The sequence below is a fragment of the Salmo salar genome, chromosome 05, assembly GCF_965601325.2.
Source record: "Salmo salar chromosome 05, fSalSal1, whole genome shotgun sequence".
Lineage (NCBI taxonomy): Eukaryota > Metazoa > Chordata > Actinopteri > Salmoniformes > Salmonidae > Salmo > Salmo salar.
Genome location: NC_138295.1, coordinates 25,200,851 through 25,224,712, shown reverse-complemented (window position 1 = coordinate 25,224,712; position 23,862 = coordinate 25,200,851). Strand labels below are relative to the sequence as shown.

General features: G+C 39.6%; 2 protein-coding genes and 1 pseudogene across 3 annotated transcripts; 1 reads left to right on the top strand and 2 right to left on the bottom strand.

Moving 5' to 3' along the window:
- The first annotated feature begins 10,999 nt into the window (after window positions 1-10,999).
- Window positions 11,000-16,388, top strand: LOC100195531 (chloride intracellular channel 2). Of its 2 annotated transcripts, NM_001140560.1 has the most exons (7): window positions 11,029-11,307; window positions 12,676-12,785; window positions 13,337-13,462; window positions 13,549-13,652; window positions 13,977-14,158; window positions 14,674-15,612; window positions 15,659-16,388. In NM_001140560.1, exons 1-6 carry the CDS (start codon window positions 11,254-11,256, stop codon window positions 14,833-14,835), a joined length of 738 nt encoding a protein of 245 aa, NP_001134032.1. In that variant the 5' UTR covers window positions 11,029-11,253; the 3' UTR covers window positions 14,836-15,612; window positions 15,659-16,388. The 2 variants fall into 2 exon arrangements, with proteins under 2 accessions (XP_082831005.1, NP_001134032.1); XM_082974879.1 differs by having other exon boundaries at window positions 11,000-11,307; window positions 14,674-15,720.
- A 239-nt stretch (window positions 16,389-16,627) lies between these two features.
- LOC145879448 (uncharacterized) lies at window positions 16,628-18,555 on the bottom strand. The gene is made up of 4 exons (XM_082974912.1): window positions 18,320-18,555; window positions 17,096-17,227; window positions 16,866-16,906; window positions 16,628-16,741 (listed from the first exon to the last, which is right to left on the bottom strand). Exons 1-4 carry the CDS (start codon window positions 18,420-18,422, stop codon window positions 16,628-16,630), a joined length of 390 nt encoding a protein of 129 aa, XP_082831038.1. The 5' UTR covers window positions 18,423-18,555.
- A 2,332-nt stretch (window positions 18,556-20,887) lies between these two features.
- Window positions 20,888-21,575, bottom strand: LOC106604503 (nuclear transport factor 2 pseudogene; annotated as a pseudogene).
- Window positions 21,576-23,862: the final 2,287 nt, after the last annotated feature.

Below are 23,862 nucleotides of genomic sequence, written 5' to 3'. Positions count from 1 at the left end.
TTAATAGTCACATCAACAGGGTTGATTCAGACTGTTTAATAGTCACATCTACAGGGTTGATTCAGACTGTTTAATAGTCACATCTACAGGGTTGATTCAGACTGTTTAATAGTCACATCTACAGGGTTTATTCAGACTGTTTAATAGTCACATCTACAGGGTTGATTCAGACTGTTTAATAGTCACATCAACAGGGTTGATTCAGACTGTTTAATAGTCACATCTACAGGGTTGATTCAGACTGTTTAATAGTCACATCTACAGGGTTGATTCAGACTGTTTAATAGTCACATCTACAGGGTTGATTCAGACTGTTTAATAGTCACATCTACAGGGTTGATTCAGACTGTTTAATAGTCACATCTACAGGGTTGATTCAGACTGTTTAATAGTCACATCTACAGGGTTGATTCAGACTGTTTAATAGTCACATCTACAGGGTTGATTCAGACTGTTTAATAGTCACATCTACAGGGTTGATTCAGACTGTTTAATAGTCACATCTACAGGGTTGATTCAGACTGTTTAATAGTCACATCTACAGGGTTGATTCAGACTGTTTAATAGTCACATCAACAGGGTTGATTCAGACTGTTTAATAGTCACATCTACAGGGTTGATTCAGAGTGTTTAATAGTCACATCTACAGGGTTGATTCAGACTGTTTAATAGTCACATCTACAGGGTTGATTCAGACTGTTTAATAGTCACATCTACAGGGTTGATTCAGACTGTTTAATAGTCACATCTACAGGGTTGATTCAGACTGTTTAATAGTCACATCTACAGGGTTGATTCAGAGTGTTTAATAGTCACATCTACAGGGTTGATTCAGACTGTTTAATAGTCACATCTACAGGGTTGATTCAGAGTGTTTAATAGTCACATCTACAGGGTTGATTCAGACTGTTTAATAATCACATCTACAGGGTTGATTCAGAGTGTTTAATAGTCACATCTACAAGGTTGATTCAGACTGTTTAATAGTCACATCTACAGGGTTGATTCAGACTGTTTAATAGTCACATCTACAGGGTTGATTCAGAGTGTTTAATAGTCACATCTACAGGGTTGATTCAGACTGTTTAATAGTCACATCTACAGGGTTGATTCAGACTGTTTAATAGTCACATCTACAGGGTTGATTCAGAGTGTTTAATAATCACATCTACAGGGTTGATTCAGACTGTTTAATAATCACATCTACAGGGTTGATTCAGAGTGTTTAAGTCACATGTACAGGATTGCAGGTGTGATTGCAGGATACAATGAAAATCTTAGGCTCCCAGCTCCAACATGCAGGACTAAGTGACCATTGGGGGGGTGACCATAGGGGGAGCGGCATAACCATTGAAGGGGTGGTGGGGATGACTATAGGGGAAGCAGCATGACCATTGAAGGGGTGGTGGGGATGACTATAGGGGAAGCAGCATGACCATTGGGAGGGTGGGGGGGACAAAGTAAAATAAAAACAAGACACATTTTTATAAAAAACGTATAATATACATATTAACAACTACAACAGTGATTCATGTTGTTGGGGTGGGGGGGGGGAGCAGCAGGTAAGGTACGTTATCGTTGAGGGGGGTGTCCATAGGGGGTGCAGTAGGTAAGGTGAGTTATCGTTCGGGGGGGTGTTCATAGGGGAAGCAGCAGGTTAGGTGAGTTATCGATGGGGGGGGGGGTGTTCATAGGGGAAGCAGCAGGTTAGGTAAGTGATCGATGAGGGGGGGTGTTCATAGGGGAAGCAGCAGGTTAGGTAAGTGATCGATGGGGGGGGGTGTTCATAGGGGAAGCAGCAGGTTAGGTAAGTGATCAATGGGGGGGTGTTCATAGGGGAAGCAGCAGGTTAGGTAAGTGATCGATGGGGGGAGGGGTGTTCATAGGGGAAGCAGCAGGTTAGGTAAGTGATCGATGGGGGGAGGGGTGTTCATAGGGGAAGCAGCAGGTTAGGTAAGTGATCGATGGGGGGGGGTGTTCATAGGGGAAGCAGCAGGTTAAGTAAGTGATCGATGAGGGGGGGGGGTGTTCATAGGGGAAGCAGCAGGTTAGGTAAGTGATCGATGGGGGGGGGGGGTGTTCATAGGGGAAGCAGCAGATTAGGTAAGTGATCGATGAGGGGGGGGGTGTTCATAGGGGAAGCAGCAGGTTAGGTAAGTGATCGATGGGGGGGTGTTCATAGGGGAAGCAGCAGGTTAGGTAAGTGATCGATGGGGGGGGTGTTCATAGGGGAAGCAGCAGGTTAGGTAAGTGATCGATGAGGGGGGGGGTGTTCATAGGGGAAGCAGCAGGTTAGGTAAGTGATCGATGAGGGGGGGTGTTCATAGGGGAAGCAGCAGGTTAGGTAAGTGATCGATGAGGGGGGGGTGTTCATAGGGGAAGCAGCCGGTTAGGTAAGTGATCGATGAGGGGGGGGTGTTCATAGGGGAAGCAGCAGGTTAGGTAAGTGATCGAGGAGGGGGGGGTGTTCATAGGGGAAGCAGCAGGTTAGGTAAGTGATCGATGAGGGGGGGATGTCCATAGGTGTGTGTTCGCGCGTGCGTTTATACGACTGTTCGTGTGTGTGTGCTTGCATGTGCTTGTGTGTATGTGTGTGTGCATTAATTTTTGTCCATACTCCCCTTTGTGTGTTTACCACCTACCATCCAAGGTGTTAGAACCATACTGTTTATAAGAACCCCCCACAGAGACAAAGTTATCGAGGTGAAGATAACTGAACTCAAGACACAGATATTGGGTTCACAGGAATACCTTGTTTGTTTAGTGTGATAACATGTCTTGACCCTGTGTGGGTAGCGACTGAATCAAGACCCCCAGCAGGCCACTGGTCAACATGGAGGGTCTTGTTCAAAGAGATAAAGAGGTTAACTACATCCCAAATGGCACCCTAATCCCTTCATAGTGCACTACTTTTAATGGGTCCTGGTCAAAAGTAGTGCACTATATAGGTAATAGGGTGCTATTTGGAACGAACACAAAGAGGTCCTTTTTACTTCCAGCTGCTGTGTTCACAGCTCTTCCCAATTGTTAACACATGTTTGCTGAAACTACATCTCAGGTACTCAAAACTAAGCACCAAACACAAAACAGTTAGCCAATTTCCCCAACTCCAAAGACATCTTGTAAAATGAAACACAGCAATCAAAATCATGTTCTCCTTGCTCTAAACGTAACTCTGCGTACAAATGAGACACACACACACACACGTCAAATAAATCTAACTTAGTGACAACCGAGATCACACTAATGAGACATATTCAAAACACTACTATCAGAACCTGTTTCAGCGTAAAGACTAAGATTTTGTTGTAATACTGTACATTGTTTGTCTGTACTCAAACAAGAAAGGTACACAAATGCAAAACATTTTGTTTTATATTTTAACATTTATCAATACATGTCAATCAGCATACTGTAAGCACACATACAGTAAAAATGCAAACATACAGTAAATATATTTTGCATATGCTACTGTATTTGTAGTACTGTACTTTATGTCAATTTTAAAGAATGGGGTTTCTTAAGGAATTGGACTATGGTTGATAAGATCACTCTGATGTTATGGAAGATTGCAGGGTTTTCAATCATCTGTTGTTGGATTTCACAATGGCAGCCTCCTGTTCTTCTGTAAATAGACGTGTTCTACCACATACGTGGTGGTCGTCTTTCAGTTCTACAAAAACATAATAGCATAGAGTACAATAAACACTACAGTAATACAGTACACAAGATAAACATGTTACAAAGTAGTATAGCTCCCAATTTCATACATGAAACATTGACTTTGTTTCCCCTTACAGTATGTATTGGAATCTACAGTCTTTACTGAGCTTTGTTCTCCAAACACAGGAGTACTCACCGGTGGTCTTTTTATCCATACCAAAGGTCTGGTTGCAAAGTGAACATTTAAGCAATTAGTGTTTGCACATGTGAAGAGTGAAAGTGATCAATTGGTAATTGAGCTTAGCTTGTTGAACAGTGTTGCTTTTCATTTGCACACATGATATTTGAGTTTGTGTGTTGCGTTTTGCCAAATGTTTGTTATAGAATAATGCAATCTGAGGGTAAGGCAAAACATGTGCCAGTAGTACTGCAGATTTGGTGTCTGGCTGTGCTAAATGAGTTACAGTTTTGTGTAAGTGTGCCTCACGGGCCAGTTTTAGTGTGTAAACTGTAATAGAGATATGGCTCATCTATCTTCCTGAGATAGGCCTTTCCTTTTCCTTTGCTCTGAGGAAAGGGAAGAGAGAGGTCAATGGCAAGTAACACATTTCCAGCCAGCTCTGCATTTTCAGATTTCAGATTTCACAGGTCATTCTCACAATGTCTGTGTTAATACTGATTTCATTGTTCCATATGTTTGTGACTTACCTGCTGTTTCCCCTTTTCTTTTGCTGGTGAAATAAAAAGATGAACTAGGAAAAGTACATTGCCTGAAGAAAAGTTGCGTGTCAGCTGTCTAAAAGTAAAAAGGATGAAAGTAAATAATAAGTAGTATTTTGAATAACAGTAGTGTTCCTGCAAAACTCATTAATAAATATTGTCTTTTAGTAGACAGGTCTATTCAAAGCGACTTAAATGCATACCTGTATGTTCAATAGATGTGACCCGCATGGTAACCAAACCTACCATGTTTCAACTGAGCTATCAGCACCACTCAGCGCAGTTGTCATAGCAACCAAACATTGATAAATATAACTAGGAAACTCAGTATATAGGTTCACCATTGCACCAAGTGGAGTGAGGAAAGGCACAGTGTTATCAGTGAGAGTTGACTGTCTTGGATAAGAGCAGATAGCTAGTTGTTTATGGTGTAGGTCATCACATTTCTGAATGGCACTCCAGTGTTTTATTATCAACCCTCCCAAACACAAACTCCCTCCATGTCTCTAGAGGTCACACTCTTGGACATTCCTACTGTAATAGACTGATCCAGTCATTCAAATGGAATTCATAAGGGCTTGGGTAGATACACATCACTGCTGATCCTATTGAGAAACCCTATTCATCCCACATTTCCACCCTTTCCCTTACCACTTTATGATTAAGTTCTTTTAACATGACAAGTGATCCTGCATACATACCACTGAAATCCAGAACACCTCCCAGGGAGTGTCAATACGATGATTAAGTCCTCTAGGGAACTCCCACTATGTCTACTACACACTTAGAAAAACAGGTGCTATCTAGAACCTAAAAGGGTTCTTCGGAAACCCTTTTTTCTTTGATTGTATTGTGGAGCTGGGTGGACTGTAGAATGCCGAACATCACTACTTAATGGGAGTACTGGGAGGGGTGAGAAGAGCGTGTGTAAGAGATGAGGGCCGTGATATCCAACTCCAACTACTTCAAACGTGGAAATGTGGGTCATTTCTGATGGAGACGTTGATCCATGAGATTTCAATCTTTATTCACCCATTTAAAAAGACAGTCAGAAGTTTGTTGACATCCCAATGTGTTATCACTATGCTTTCCACCATCCAAAAGAACAACCAAATTCCAATGGAAAAACCATGTACAATTTTTGGTTTAGCACTTTCAACCATTTAAAAGCACAACAATGTTCAAATGGGAATACAATGTCAGATATTTTGTATTTATACAACAGGTTAATGTGTTATTACTGTGCTGAATTGAATAGCACAACCAAATTACCTGGATTGTATTTGATATTACATTAACAGTACATAGCGCGATTGATCAATGCTGTTCAAGATTCTGCACAGATATTTATATTGTGAAGATCCCCACAGACCTGTGACCTTTATATGCCATCTTGAACATGCACGCTTTCTATGATTACTTCAGAAAACATTGATAGTTACATTAACCTCAAAATGTGGTCATGGATGAGTTACTCATTTTCAGGTTGAATAAAGACTGTGACATTAGTTTGTAAGATAGTCTTAACTTTAGGCTATTTACTGTATTAAAAAAGTCATATTGAATTGTGCTAGGTTGACAACACAAGCTAATATCAACATTTAAAGTAGATCTATGCTTGGATAGTTCCATCTGAGCCGCTAGCTTAATCCTACGCATTAATGTTTATTTTTGGTTTAGTTGGAGATGTGAATCCAACAGATCCTTTGTTACTTTGTCGACAAGTTAATATGCTATTTACTGTATTGCAAAAGTGATGTTGAATTGTGTTTGGTTGTCAACGCAACCAAATATCAACGTTGGAAGGAGATGTATATTTTGTGCCACTGACTTAGTCGGACTTTAATTTCAGTTTGTCTACAAATTAATAATTGGTATGTTTGATTCACGTCTCCATCTCAACCAAAAATCTAAGTTAAAGAATAGGCCTAAATCAAATCAAACTTTAAATGCACTTTAAAAAACGATGAATGAGAACGTTACAGAAGCATAAATATCATACCCTTCAAAATGCTAACCTCCCCTGTTATTGTAATGGTGAGAGGTTAGCATGTCTTGGGGGGGTATGATATAAAATGCTAACCTCCCCTGTTATTGTAATGGTAAGAGATTAGAATGTCTTGGGGGTATGATATAAAGTGCTAACCTCCACTGTTATTGTAATGGTGAGAAGTTAGAATGTCTTGGGGGTATGATATAAAATGCTAACCTCCCCTGTTATTGTAATGGTGAGAGGTTAGAATGTCTTGGGGGTATGATATAAAATGCTAACCTCCCCTGTTATTGTAATGGTGAGAGGTTAGAATGTCTTGGGGGGGCATGATATTTGTGCGTCTGTAACTTTCTCACTCATAAATATTCACAATTCATTCAGGATTATCCGTAATAATGGTATCATCCAAATTAATGTACAAGTGTTAAGAAACATATTCTATTCTTATTTACAATAAAAGTGACTCCAAAATGACACAATACATTATTAACCATTCATTTCTATTGGGCACAAAATAATCTGAAACACAACCAAAACAAACAGCAAATGCATCCAACGAATTTGTAGATTGTATGCTATGAATATGGGACCAAATACTTTGGACTACGTTAATAGCAGCCTGGTGTCATAGACTAGACGTAACATAGTAAATATAAACTCGGGATTCGGGACACTCAAATTAAATCAAATCAAAACCAATTTTATTGGTCACATACACATGGTTAGCAGATGTTAATGTGAGTGTAGCGAAATGCTTGTGCTTCTAGTTCCTACAGTGCAGTAATATCTCACAAGTAATCTAACAATTCCCCAACAACTACCTAATACACACAAATCTAAAGGGATGGAATAAGAATATGTAGATATAAATATATGGATGAGCGATGGCCGAGCGGCATAGGCAAGGTGCAACAGATGGTATAACGTACACTACCATTCAAAAGTTTGGGGTCACTTCAAAATGTCCTTGTTTTTTAAAGAAAAGCACATTTTTTGTCCATTAAAATAACATCAAATTGATCAGAAATACAGTGTAGACATTGTTAATGTTGTAAATGACTATTGTAGCTGGAAACTGCAGGTTTTTCATGGAATATCTACATAGGTGTACAGAGGCCCGTTATCAGCAACCATCACTCCTGTGTTCCAATGCCACATTGTGTGAGCTAATCCAAGTTTTTAATTTTAAAAGGCTAATTGATCATTAGAAAACCCTTTTGCAATTATGTTAGCACAGTTGGAAACTGCTGTTCTGATTAAAGAAGCAATAAAACTGGCCTTCTTTAGACAAGTTGAGTATCTGGAGCATCAGCATTTGTGGGTTCAATTACAGGCTCAAAATGGCCAGAAACAAATACTTTTCTTCTGAAACTCATCAGTCTATTCTTGAACTGAGAAATTAAGGCTATTCCATGCAAGAAATTGCCAAGAAACTGAAGATCTTGTACAACGCTGTGTCCTACTCCTTTTACAGAGCATTGCACACTGGCTCTAACCAGAATAGAAAGAGGAGTGGGAGGCCCCGGTGCACAACTGAGGAAGAGGACAAGTACATTATAGTGTCTAGTTTGAGAAACAGACGCCTCACAAGTCCTCAACTGGCAGCTTCATTAAGTAGTACCCGCAAAACACCAGTCTCAACGTCAACAGTGAAGAGGCAGCATCCCGGAGTCGCCTCTTCACTGTTGACGTCGAACTGTTTTTCAGTCTCGGTCCCAGCTTTGATGCACCAGTACTGTATTCACCTCTACAATATAGTGTCGATATAAAGTCTGCAGTTTTAATGCTTTAATTGTTATAAGCTTGTATGGGCCATTATAAAGTATTTTCAATTGACTCAAAATGGATTTCATTTAGTCATTAGGATCTGACAATCAGACATAAAGAAGTTTGTACATGTTTATGAGAACTGCATTATAATGGCAAGTTTGTGGGTGTACTATTTGTAGATTTCAGTGCAGAATTTGACTTAGTGGATCATGAAATAATTTTGACAAAATGAATGCATTATGGTTTTAAGGAGGTAGCATTGAATTGGGTACAGTCATATCTAACTGACAGGAAACAGTCCACCTATATCAATGGTTCATTTTCTACCCCTCATGTGTTAAACTGTGGAAGCCCGCAGGGCAGCTGCCTTGGGCCACTTCTTTATCTAATATATACCAACGACCTTCCCTATGCCTTCCCTTTGCAGATGATACTACAATTTATGCAGCAAGACAATCGGTTCAACAGGTACAGCAAGCTTTACAAGGAGATTTGGAGAATATCAGGGAGTGGGTTTGCCAGAACAAACTTGTTTTAAACACCAAGAAAACCAATGTTATGTTGGTCTGTTCCACTGGGAAAAGGCCAAAACAACATAGGATACAATTAAGTACGGGAGGGGTACAAATTGAAGAAGTGGCAGAAACCAAACTATTGGGAGTGCAGCTAGACAACTGCTTATCATGGTCGTCTCAAATAACTAATCTATGTAAAAAAATATATATATTAAAAAAGCATGCATAATCAGAAGGATAGCTAAATATTTACAGGAAAAATTCTTAAGCAAATAACACAAGCATTAATTGAGAGTCAGGTGAACTACTGTTCTGTGGTCTGGGGAAATGCATCATCAAGTGAAGTTAGGAGGCTGCAGATTGCACAGAACAAAGCAGCAAGGATGGTGGAGATATGGTTCTTCTGTGGCAGTCATGCGCAATGTTCTTGGTTGGTCATCAATCGACAAGATAATTGGAAAAAACATGCTTATTTTATTTCATAATATGCATAATTTAAAACGGCCAAGTTCTATTCACAACGGTATTCAGTTGGTAAGAGACAGACATTCCGTAAATACTAGGAATAGATTGTCCACCATCTATGCGTTATCCAGACAGAAAAGAGAAATAGGCAAAATAACATTTCGATTTAGAGCAATAAAGAAATGGAATAAATTAACTGAGCAAACCAGAAACCTTTCAATATATAAATTTAAACATGATTTAAAACCATTTAAATATAATACATAGAAATGTTGTGGGGACTATAGTAGATGAAGAATCAATATTTTTTAGATTGACTATTTATTGGGTCATTATGTTAGTATATTATGTATGTTTGTAATAGTGTGTTAAATGTGAAAATGTGTTCGTATTATAAATTGTATTTTAATGTTTAAGGACTCTTGGAAGATTAGTCCGAATGGGGACTAAAAGAGCTCCAAATCAAATCAAATCATTGATAAAGTGCTGACTGGCTCATTCAAATTTACCTATATACTCACAGATAATCAGTAGATCATTGCTTTATTCGATGGGCTAAAGACTCGACCAAATCATCTTCCTTAGATCATAAGCTTGTGGCTATTTACGGATTTTTGTTAAACCCTTTCCGTTTCCTTACAGTTCCTGCCACTCATCTGCTCCATGCCCTCACCCAGGGGATGTAGGCTGGGGGTTCTCCCATCATGACGCAATGACCACGACCTTCCCCTCCCCTGTGACTCACCAAGCACCAACATTTCCCACAAACACCCATGTGGTTTCACTAAAATCATGCTGGCTAGTATCTACTGCCTGGCCAGGTATCATGCATTCCTGACATATTCAAAATAAAATTCAATAAACGCTTTATCACACATTTTTCCAGGGAGGGAATACAGCTGTGTTGATGTTGGTAGATGTTAGTTTTATATTTAGGCAACTAACCGTGTAAAGGTTATGGAACATTTTAGGCAAATTTTTTGAAAAATTGGTCAGAAATCCAAACCCTAACACAGCATAAAAAATATGTCATGTTTATTTGTGTCTCATGCGTCTCGTCACAAAATATCCTCATCAGAACATCGATGTGAAAACAAAAAATCTAGTGAGAGTTAACTAATGAGCACAACACGTTCAGTCTTTGTTGACATGCAGTACCAGTTATCAAAACATTTCCAAATGAGGTGTTACTGGTTCCCAGTATATTCCAACACAGTACATGCTTTTTATAGGGAGTGTCACGCCCTGGCCATAGAGAGGTTTTTGTTCTCTATTTTGGTTAGGCCAGGGTGTGACTAGGGTGGGCATTCTATGTTCCGTTTTCTATGTTTTGTGTATTTCTTTGTTTTGGCCGGGTATGGCTCTCAATCAGGGACAGCTGTATATCGTTGTCTCTGATTGGGAGCCATACTTAGGCAGCCTGTTTTCTTATGGGTTTTGTGGGTGGTTACTTTCTGTTTAGTTCATGTTCCTGACAGAACTGTTTAGCTGTCGTTCGTTTTCTTGTTTTGTTGAAAGTGTTCTATTAAAAGTTAATGATGAGCACTCACCACGCTGCGCCTTGGTCTACTCCCTTCGACGGCCGTTACAGGGAGAGACAAAAACGTCAAAGTGTACACTGTTATTAGTGTGACAGATCATCAAAACACTGTATTCAATATGGCGCTACGGTTGGCATTATAGGGGGATATGATGGTTTTAAGTCACATGGTGAAAGTATATTTCTACATTGTTTGATTAACCATTATTAACTGACAAGTACTAGGACCTATTTTAGGCTCTCCTTGTAGAGAGAGCTTGGCACTGTGTTTATATGAGAGCGGACCACGCCCATCCTCAGGGCCCTCCCCCTCCTCCTACGTTTAAAGTGTGTTCAGAGTGATAGCCTCAAGGAGCCCACAAACAAAACGTCCCAGCTACAAGGGTCTTACACTGCCTCCTAAGATCCATATAAAAACCAGCACACTAGAGCACGGAGATATATAGAAGACTCAAGGGAAGAGTGACGTTTTACTTCCGTGGACTTGGAGTCTTCAGAGTTAACAGGTTTGTTTTGCTGAGACCCGAGGACACTTGTTGGAGAAACATTTCTGAACTTTGCACAACACAGCCCAGCTTTTGAAAAAAATGGCGCAAAGACAGAACTCCGACAAAGACCCGACTATTGAACTCTTCATAAAGGTCAGTATTGTGTTCATCCTTTAGTTTAGAATAAGAAAATAATCATTTGTATTAATTCTAACATAGTTAATTCTAACATATGAATGTAATTTCAACTATATGTGAAAAGATGTAAATGATGTGATGATTGTAATAGAGAAAAACATACCGCAAAATTGTTTCATGTGAAAGCTAATGAAATGTACAAGACTTAATGTAAAGCTTCAGCCACTTCAGCCATAGCCTCTATTTCACAAAATGGCTCAATGCTTGTAGTGTTGTGTTCGATATGGGTAAACACTGGCATCTGAGCAAGATTTCATATTCACTTAACAGCACTCTGAGAGGGTAGTGTGTGTGTGCGTGCATGTGTGTGTGTGTGTCAGTGAGAGTGAGGGTGGCCTTTATCACTGTGTAATGACACCAGACACTGGAGGCCACCTTATCACCACATGCCCTGGAGGAGCAGACAGCACACTGGGAACGCCTGGCCCCCCGCTGAGGCAGGCACACACACACACACACACACACACACACACACACACACACACACACACACACACACACACACACACACACACACACACACACACACACACACATACACACACACACACACTGACACACACACATGCTCTAACACACATAGACACATTCTCAAAACGGAAAAAAGATTGCAAATAAGTAGATATGGACTGTATCTATGTAAAGTCATATACGTACAGTACATAATGGTATATATTTGAAGCACACGGACACACACACGCACGCACGCACACACACACACACAGACACACACACACACACACACACACACACACACACACACACACACACACACACACACGCAGAGAACCATCCCGTTTGTTTATCCATACCAGAGGTAGAGCAGCGTTGGTGGATCAGTAATCAGACTCTGTTGTCATATCATGTGCAATAGGTGGGCACTGAGGAGAGTGGATGTCAATTGCTGTTAGCTTCATCTCCAACTCAATGCCTGCTTTTCCTCTCAAGTAGCATTTCTTAAAATAACCCAGCCAGTCCCAACACTACAAGTGTGTGTGTTTGTGTCAGGGTTGGAGATCAGGACTTAGTGTAATGGATAACATGGACAATGTCAACATCAACCATTGGAATTTGGAAAGGGCTCCCTATCTTATGTGTGACCATGTGTCTTCTGTGTTTGAGGAGTTATTGTATATTGCTGTCTGTGAAATAAACTACCAATAAACTAGCCTGGTCCCAGATGTGTTAATATTGTTTTGCTAACTACTATGGTCATTGTTTGGTGTGACAATGACCCTAGGAGTTGGCAAGAAAGCACAAACAGATTTGGCAACAGGCTATAACTAAACCAAAACTCAAAAAATAATGCTGCTTGTCTTTCAGGCTGGCCACGATGGAGAGAACATGGGCAACTGCCCCTTCTGCCAGAGGCTCTTCATGGTCCTGTGGCTAAAAGGAGTCAAGTTCACCGTGACAACCGTCGACATGAGGAAGTAAGCCCCCGCCTCCCTGGCCTCCCGCCCTTCCAATTCCTGTTCATCTGTTTAAAGTTCCCCTCACACAGGGCTCTATAAAGAGTTCAGCAATAACAAGGATGTTTTTCAGAAACCAAACTGTTTAATGGGGTGTGATACAGAGAGGTGATAGAGGGCGGGGCTTGAAAGGCTAAAGCATTTGCAGAAAGGAGAAAGAGCTCTGTGTAGAATTGAACAAACACCTTTTCTTAATCTATCCCCTTTCTTGTGTGAATTTCTCAGGACCATTACCGGTGAGCAAATAGGATCAGGAAACGTTGAAAAGATGCTGATAATTGAGTGATTGAGTAGCCACTCCCATGCCAGTGTGTTTTACTTACTGAATCATAGATTGCTGGAATCATGGCTTGATAACCTTTGTGTTCGTTGTGACTGTGTCAATGAATGATTAAGCATGGTATCTATTGATAGAAAGCTGGAATAATCCCATATATGACCATGTCTACTTCCTTTATTTTTTCCTGCCCTTTGCCCACCTCTCCACCCAACCATGCCCTGGTACACTCTAGAAAACCAGCAGAGCTGAAGGATTTGGCACCTGGGACCAACCCTCCGTTCCTCCTGTACAACGGCACCCTCAAGACGGACTTTATCAAGATCGAGGAGTTTCTGGAACAGACATTGGCCCCTCCCAGGTAAAGTACTTTTATATTAAAGAAAAAGTGAATGGCACTAACTTTCTTCAAACAAACTCATACTCCTCTCATCCCACTCCCTTCAGGTATCCACACCTTAGCCCACTCAGCAAAGAGTCCTTTGACGTGGGTGCTGACATTTTCGCCAAGTTTTCCGCTTTCATCAAGAATAGCCCAGCCAACAGTACTTGTAAGTAAAGTTTCAGTCAGTCCACATTCATGTTTTAGATTAGACCATGTCTTATGAGGCAATGGAAAAATATGACAATTAAATATACTAATGGAATTCCAACAATGCCCATGATTCAGTTATTAAAGCACACTGGCACTGGCGTATGCCTTAATGAAATGCTGGTTTGATGTGAATTTTAGGGCCCAGCCCAAGCCTTCTCCTGGTCTGTAAAGCCTGCTCAATGGAGAATTTCAACTGAAAGTGCTTTTTTTATACATAAGGAATCTCCAAAGCTCCAGACCTGTCTGACATACATGCCTGCGTCTCTTTCTAAATCCATAGTCCATGAGAAGGCGCTGCTGCGGGAGTTCAAGCGTCTGGATCTCTACCTGACCTCCCCCGTCCCTGAAGAGATTAACCAAAACTCCAGAGAAAACATCCTCGTCTCCAAGAGGAAGTTCCTGGATGGCAACCATCTCACCCTGGCAGACTGCAACCTGCTGCCCAAGCTGCATGTCATCAAGGTGAGACAAATAGGCATATGACATAAACGGTTTGAAATATGAATTTGATTATTTTCTGGTATTAGGCATGTCTTATGACTATAGTACACAACCTATGCAATGACACTTCCTTTCCTTACTTTCTAATCCTTACTTTCTAATAATTTTGGGGTGGCAGTTAGCCTAGTGGTTAGAGCGTTGGGCCAGTAATTGAAAGGTTGCTAGATCGAATCTCTGAGCTGACAGTGTAAAAATCTGAACAAGGCAGTTAACTCACTGTTCCCTGGTAGGCAGGCAGTCATTGTAAATAAGAATGTGTTCTTAACTGACTTGCCTAGTTAAATAAAGGTTCAATTTAAAAAATGTTTAAGAATCCTAGGAGAAGTATAACTCCATTTTGAACCATTGGGAACATTCTCCGCACATATTCTCTATTCTCCATTACTTTAATAGTGTAATATGACTATTATTGTTTATAGTGTCTCACAATTCAACTGTTTTGGTTTGGTTTTATTTGGATTGGTTTTATTTGATAGATTGCTGCCAAGAAGTACTGTGACTTTGACATCCCGGTCCAGTTCACTGGTGTATGGAGGTACCTGAACAATGCCTACGAGAGGGAGGAGTTCAGTCAGACCTGCCCTGCCAACATCGAGATCGAGAAGGCTTACCTGGACGTAGCCAATAAGAGGCTGTAAACCTATAACCAATCTTTAGCCAACAATTACACAACCATTACACAACTATTGCACAACATTTCCTCTTTTACTGTTACCATGGAAATGGTAACACATTCACAAAACATGAAGGAATTCTGGGAGGGGCCAGCAATCATTATTGAAATATCTCAAGTCAACTGTTTAAAAATCAACATTTATAAATTCCTGCATGAGGATGCAGATAGGCATTCTAGAAATCAAAGTTCACAAAGAGACCCCCTCCTGCTTAATGTGCATTATGTTAATTTAGCACTATAGGGCATGCACAAGATGAAGCACAATGCCATATGTTTTACAGAGAGTGTAATAGTAGGCTGCTACAGTAACTAAGGTCTATGTATGAAGTCAAGTACAGACTATTTATTTCATGTAGTTATACTGGCAAATTTCATTATATGCCACACTAAATAGGCCAAGTGTGCAATTTGACTGTCTATCTAATTTAGTGAGTTTCTTTGTCCATAGTGTAAATATATAGTTCTTACATGTTGTCTATGACCTTCACAGCCATACTATAAGAATATATGAGTGTATTCTAATTATGTTTATGTGTGAATGAAACTAGTGATACAAAACCTATTGTTGATGGTTACCATTACCACTCAGAATATTAAGCTCTCACCAACAAGACTACAGTCAATTAGCATGTAAATAAGTTTAGGTATCAAGAAAATATGTTTTACTATAATACAGTACACCTGTTCAAACTATGATGTGAAAGAAAATGTCTGACCCTTGAGTGTGTATGTTTGTGTTTGTGTGTGTTTGTGTGTGTGTGTGTGTGTGTGTGTGTGTGTGTGTGTGTGTGTGTGTGTGTGTGTGTGTGTGTGTGTGTGTGTGTGTGTGTGTGTGTGTGTGTGTTTGCTGATCATTTTAAAGCATCCCATATACAGTATATGCAGTCAGTGATTTATGTGGTATGATTACACAAAATATGTATTTACTGTGCATTTCTAAATTAGTCAACTAAGATATAGTTGACGCCTAGTTTTAGTGTTTAATGTTGTTGACTTCATTCTGCTTCCAAGCATTGGTTCGAGGCATGTACATTGTGTAGTTGTATAGAAATTAATATGCAATCTTACACAGTGTTGGTCTCTCAAAAACAAAGTTGTTCCGTTCAATCCACACGACATATTTCATTTTATTATCAGCCAGTCTCAATACAAGACCCTTTTCAACCGGATTAAAAAATATATTTTCATAAATAATTGAGTCTAGGGTTATAAGTATAAACATTGTGTTGGGGATGTACGTTTAATATGTAATAAGGGACACAGCTTGGGGCGAGGGTGGCAAGATAAGGTGTTATTGTCCAGGCATTGTCGAAACGTCTCTTATCCTCCTTCACCGCACAGCTTCTAGTTTGTCACACAGTATTTCCAGAAGCATGCTATCCAGGGAAGAAAGCCACAAAAAATAGACACATGTTACATAATCTACTGTTTGTATCCTGCTAGGCTATACCCACCGGGCACAGACGTTAATTCAACGTCTATTCCACGTTAGTTCAATAAACAACATTGCTTCAACCAGTGTGTGCCCAATGGGTAGTTACTCCAGCTCACCTTCGACGAGACAGTCCTTACTTAAACATCCTTACCAAACGCTTTATTGCATTGTAAATATGCCAGCATATATATGGTATTTTCTTACGTTTTGACGCGATACTGTGCTTTCAATTGTCCTCAGCAAACACCTGCTCTTACTATGAGCATAAGGAACACAGAAGGAACGGTGTGGCGACAGAGTCGGTCCAGGATAACGTTGTTTACTCACCTCTCTTGTTAGTTTTCGGCAAGTTCTGCTCAGAACGAAGGAAGCCCTGAGAGCGAAGCTTGTCGGCTGCAGCGAGCTTCAACACCACCACCTTCAGATCATCAACCTAAAAAAACAGACAGAATATATTTTATTACACATTGATCCATATAGAATCTAATAGAATAGAACAGGTTCACCAGAGGGTTCTTTTGTATCACACAGTCAATAGAAATATCTAGCACACTTACCATGTTGACAAATTTATCCTGCTGCACAGAATCTTTAGCTCCTGAAGGAAAATTGAGAAAATAAACCCAGTAAATATAGACCTCATCATGTTATATGGGTGACTAGCTGCTTCGAATAAAACCTACTGTCCTTTTGACTAACTCCTCTGCATACGGCAAAGAGTCAAGGGATATCAGAACATTCACGTCCAATCCTTGGTATCTTCATTGTAGGTTTTGTCTCTCCTCACCTGCTTTATTCCATGTATCCCTGACTCCCTCGCGCTGCAGCAGGAGAGGGTAGAGATTCTTCTCCTCTCTCTGGTCAGTCAGTTCAGTGTTCTCTCCATCCTCCACCTCTGCCACCAACTGCTGGATCAGCACTGCTCAGACCAAACAGCTCTCAATAATCAAACAGTATTATCTCAGTACTGACATTCACACCATTGCTGAAAGTTCCAATAAACCCAATGTCATGTTACTCAAAACTGGTGTTAAAATTCCAGACTCCGACTGAAGTTAACTGTCAAAATAGCTACTGCCTTCAATGTTCTCAGAGGAAAATCTATCCCCATTTGTCATCTATGGTAGACCCACAGTATCAGTTTGGACACACATACTCATTCAAGGGTTTTTCTTTATTTTTTACTATTTTCTACATTGTAGAATAATAGTGAAGACATCAAAAATATGAAATAACACACATGGAATCATGTAGTAACCAAAAAATGTGTCTATGTACGCTGACGACTCAACAGTATGCATGTCGGCTGCAACCGTAAAATAAATAATTGAGACACTTAACATAGAGCTCCAGTCAGTTTTAGAATGGGTAACTGGCAATAGGCTGGTGCTAAATCTCTCAAAAACTAAAAACATAATTTTTGGGACAAATCACTCGCTCAACCCTAAACCTCGTTTAGATCTATTATTGAATAATGTGGCTATTGAGCAAGTTGAGGAGACTAAACTGCTGGGTGTAACCCTAGATAGCAAGCTTTCATGGTCAAAACATACTCAATGCCAAGAGCGTGCAAAGCTGTCATCAAGGCAAAGGGTGGCTACTTTGAAGAATCTCAAATATAAAATATATTTTGATTTTTTTAACACTTTTTCGGTTACTACATGACTGCATATGTGTTATTTCATAGTTTTGATGTCTTCACTATTATTCTATAATGTAGAAAATAGTAAAAATAAAAAACCCTTGAATGAGTAACTGTGTCCAAACTTTTGGCATGGTTGTCGATAATGAACTGACACTTTCAGAGTTCAACATTGCCCTCACAACATTATGCATAGGGATCTAAGAATGAATACCAGAAATCTAAACACTATAAATGACACCAAGAAAAGATGAGACATCTTACAGTATGTCTCATAATGAAGGTTCAGCTAGACATGCCCTAAAATAGAACATCATAGACACGGTCAGATCAAAAGAATTCAAAGACACCACAGATTCTCTTGCCTACCTTCTTGGGGTTCCAAGCTTGTGTCTGGATACAGTGGTAGAGCATGCGTCCGTCTGGCAGGGCAAATAACAGCTAAAATGTAGAACAGTGCTAAGGACAGCATGATGACAATAGCTTAGGTGGCTCTGGACAGCACTACCTTACCTTGACTGCGAACTTCACTTTTATATCTTACTCGACCATCCATCACGACGGGATCGATACATCGTCATGTCACCCAGTCTCAGTCTTAATGGTTTTGACGTGATGGGCCCATCGTCATAGACACAATTCAGGGGACTGTCAAAGCAACTGGGGCCTATCTCTGCTTGTTCAGAGGGCCCTACAAATGTTTACTCTCCAATAGCAATCAGTGGCCAGTCAGCATCCTCAAATTCATTATATGTGACTGAAACCATTTTCTTGTTCTAATGGGTTGTTCATCCTATCCCAGACAACATGGTGGAACAACATGTATCACTGTTCTGATCAAGGCCCCTTTTAAGCACAGAGACTCTTTAGAAATATGTTGTGGTCTCTTTGTTTATTTTCTTTGTCTTACTATTTGTCTTACACTCTCAGAAAAAAGGGTATGGTTAGGGTACGGTATTGTTCCCCGGGGTACAAAACCACACCCTTCATTAGTATATTGCCCAGCATGCTGTATTGCTAGTTGATTTAAATTTTTAAAAAATCTATATGTTTGTTTTTAGATGCACATTGTGTGATTTTGCATGTACATTGATTGATTGATAGATTGATCTTATGTTACACAAAGACAAAAAACATTATTTTTAAATTACTAATCCAATCTATTAATAATTATTGCACCCGTTACTGAGATAGTTGTTCCTGTTTAAATGGTTTAGGTAGTCTCATATAAATTATTCCTACTGTGGCAGTCATGCTAAATGCAGGTTGTGGGTGGTTAAAAGTTCACATTTTGGGATTTCCTCACTTCAAACAGGAATGAATATCACTTTGAAAGCCAGCATAATGTAACTTCTGATTTCAGACCACTGTGTTGGGATAAAACTAGACTGTCAAAGTATTGCTTTATGATATATGTAATGTATTGTCATAAAAAGTTTATATGATAAAATATTAACTTTGGCACTTGGTGAAGGCTACAGGACTGAAAGCCATTGAATGCAACAACCATGTTTCATCCCCTGAGGCAGTGGTTCCCAAACTTTTTTGGTTACTGTACCACCAAATTAATTTTACTCTGGCTGGAGTACTCCTGAAGTACCCTCTCATCTGCATTTTAGTACCCCAAGTTGGGAACCACTGCCCTAAAGTATACAATTGGCTCTTAATGGTATGAACTGCGAGGGTACAATTATGTACCTATAACTAACGGTACAATGGGCATACCTTAAAAGGTTCCACTAGAGTGACATGCATTTGTACCCCTTTAAGTAACAGTTGTCTACATAATTTTGTGTTTAGAGACCATCATTAGGCAAGCATCAGGGAAATCGCTCACTCGGTAGTCTTCAGCCATTTCTCATTGTCCTAACATGAAGCAACACACAATTACTGGCAAAGATAATTGTGTGCCCTGCTTTTCTAATGTCAGTTTATATGGGAAGTCATTTGAATGTTGTACATAAATAAATAAATAAATAAATAATAAATAAATATTGTTGTATATGTATTTGCAAAACTATCCAATCATTTACATTTCACACATAACCTTGATCATACATAACCTTGTGATCCGTAGAAAATAAAACACTAAAGTTCAAAAGGGCACAAAGAATGACATAGGGTGGTGTGTCATTGCTCTGGGTTTTAGCGGTCTCTTTGTCAAAATGAAAGGTTTCTAATAAACAGGAAATAGGAGTATGATCAAAAGGCCCAGACTGTTGTAAGTGATTGATAAGGTTATCATAAGCGTGTCTGCACAGGTTTCTGAAATTGCTGTTGAAAACAATCTGGTGTCTCGCAAAACATCACAGGTGTCAAACACCATGGGGGCCGAGTGGCTGCGGGTTTTAGCTCCCCCTTGTACTTCATTGATGAATTAAGGTCACTGATTAGTAAGGAACTCCCCACACCTGGTTGTCTAGGGCTTAATTGAAAGGAAAAAACAAAAACATGCAGACACTAGGCCCTCCATGGAATGAGTTTGACACACCTGGTGTACATCATCTCATCTGCTCATTCTTAGGTGAAACATTTTGCTGAAAACATTGTGCTGAAAGCAAGAATAACTTCCTACATACATTATTGTGGTGCTCAATTTCAAAATAAAAACCATGTATGATGTGTTAAAGTCTAATTTCAATGTAAGGCTATATAAAATAAAATGTTATATGACGAGTTATGTCATCCATGTAAGTTTGTACCATGGCTTTGTATCTGGTTTGCATCAACATAACAGGAATTGTATATATTCAACACATAGTTTAAGTTGACATAAGACATAATCTTTAGCTTTTTATGACACCGCCACAGAGACGAACTGTCAATGATAAGTGAGTCACATGACTTCAGAACCCGGAAGTGAGTGATGAATCCTGAGATTTAAATGTTTTTTTTTTTCGGAATGAATTTATTATGTTGTATTCCTATGCACCATGTCCAGACATCACAAGTCACCACCACTGTAACAGTATGCAGTTAACTGTCCAGAACACATTTGTCTCAATTTCCTCCTAATACAGAATAACTGGTTAATGAGTTTATTGAAGACAAGAATCTGACAGTCATTCTCTCACACACACATGTAAAGTTCAAAAGTAATATAAAAAGCTAACTCTGGAAGGTACGTGATCCTTCTATTTCCTCCTATGCTCCAAAATTATGTAGTGCCAATCTGAACATGTCATTTGTGCAGATCCATTTGTTATCCACGTTCTTCAGCAGGAATGTTTGTTGAAAACCCATCACCTGGTCCGTGTCAACCTTGAGCTGTCCCATCACCATGCTCATTACACAGCTGTCTGGCGTGGGCTGGTGGTCCTGTGCGGTGATGCTGTGCTGAATTGACTGGAACGGTAAGCTAGTGATCTTCTCCATAATGGCTTTATGCCCCTGGAAACCAACTCCTTCCCATGTTAAACATGACGCATCAGTATAGAGATCAGCGAGTTTGGTTCTATCAGAATCAAACTGTTGGTAATAATGTTGCACAAATCCTGCACCTATCTGCTCCCACACCGGTTTGCTTGCCATGATTCAAAGTGCAGGTTGGAATCTTAATATGCAACTAGCTAGTAATCCAGTGTGGATGCACAACAGGTCTCTCCCCATGAATCCTGAGATGATCCCAGTCAGTGTTTCCTTGTTCGCGGTTTACCTGCGTTTAGGCTACTTTGAAAACGATGTAGCGGGTGAAAATGTATTTGTCGCGGGTTTTTGGGCTACTTCTAAATTGCACCCCGACCGCCATTATCTATCTATCTATCTATCTATCTATCTATCTATCTATCTATCTATCTATCTATCTATCTATCTATCTATCTATCTATCTATCTATCTATCTATCTATCTATCTATCTATCTATCTATCTATCTATCTATCTATCTATCTATCTATCTAATCTAATCTAATCTCTCTCTATATATAGAGAGAGCGAGATATATATATAACTTTTTACCAGTTGTAGGTAGGGTATATTGTCATTATGGAGACACCTATTTCCAACCCATCTTCCATAAAACATATTAATAAACTAGAACTGATGCACATCAAGAAATAACGGAGACAAAGCACTGGAAAAAGACGTTGGGCGCACTACAGCGCATTACATAAATTCGCTCGGAGGTGGTTTAAACTGCATTCTAATGTCGACTGCTTAATTTGAAAGAAAACGGTATCAAGCGAAGTGCTTTATGCATGTTCAGTTATTCGGTCTCGGGGGCTGTCCGAATGGAAATGTGAAGTTATGGAACTCCCTCGCGTGGTTATTTTTATGGGGAAAAGGCCTCAATGAAACTGACATTAGGCTAAATGTGAAGAATTATACATTTGCCTCTGTTGGCCATCAGGTAGCCTTGTTGTATATGCCATTGTAGGCTACCATTTGATACAATAAATATGTTGAAATGACGATATCACTGGAGTCATTGCAAATCAATTTGTGGCATTTGTGTAGTCTACCTGGAGCTGGCAAACGAATTTAATAAATATAGCCTATAACTTCAGTTTATTGTTGTTGTAGCCTTGTGTTACTATGCAATTATTAATGGACATGTTTAGTTAATTAAATTGGAAATTTTAAAAGCTCTATCGCAATTGCCGATCAGTTGATAGAACGCATCAGAATTGCGGTAACAGTTGTCAGATTAGGCTACAGGTAAAACAAATTCTAAAAAGTAAACACTGGCTGTTGTTGACAAGTATATTCAGTTCATATACATATTATTAATATTTAATTCAGTGATTGAAATTATTACCCCATCCTCAGTAACCTATTCCAGCAGGCTATTGATAAACACAAGCACTTCTTACCTCTTCATCACCTCGCTATTCATGTTGAATAAATTAGTCTGTTAATTTGAACTAAGCAAACTGCTAAATCGTTCAGTTTACATCTAGCCTACATCATGTCTAGGCTACTGTAGACTATCTGAAATGAGATGTAGGCCTATCAGGGGCTATAAGGCTACCTGCTTTTATCAAAGCAAACCATGACAAAATTGAATTACAATCATAAACCAAGATTTTAGTCTGTAGCCTATGCCTATTGGAATGATAAATCAATCTCGCAAATGGGCCATTTGTAGTCTTAACCTTTGGCACATAATAACAGCACAATTGCCAGAAAATAGCCTAACATTAGTTTTTTTTATGTTCATCCAAGTTTTTCTTGCTCATAGATTGAGATCTCCTGTCGGTGTATCTACAGTTATGCACATGTGCAAAGGGGATATATTTACAATTATAAACCTGGTTCGAGCCCTGAATGCTGATTGGCTGAAAGCTGTGGTATATTTAAGCAATAAGGCCCGAGGGGGTGAGGTATATGGCCAATATACCACGGCTAAGGGCTGTTATAAGTCACGATGCAACGCAAAGTACCTATGTACAACCCTTAGCCGTAGTATATTGGCCATATATCACAAACCCCTGAGGGACCTTATTGCTATTATAAACTGGTTACCAACGTAATTAGAGCAGTAAAAATAAATGTTTTGTCATATCAGTGGTATACGGTCTGATATACCACGGCTGTCAGCAAATTAGCATTCAGGGTTCGAACCACCCTGTTTATAACAGACCATATACCAGGGGTATGACACAATATTACTTTTTACTGTTGTAATTACGTTGTTAACCAGTTTATAATAGCAATAAGGCACCCCCGGGGTTTGCGGTATATGGCCTATATACCACGGCTAACAGCTGTATCCAGGCACTCCGAGTTGCGTCATGCTTCAGAACAGCCCTTAGCCGTGGTATATTTGCCATATACCATACCCCCTTGTGCAAATGATCTGGTGAGTTTAATAAGGGCGATTACCTTTTCTTTTGGCACATATTCAAATTCCTTTATTACGTCACATCATATCTTGCAATAATTATTATTTTGAGGAGACCTACATTTTGCTTC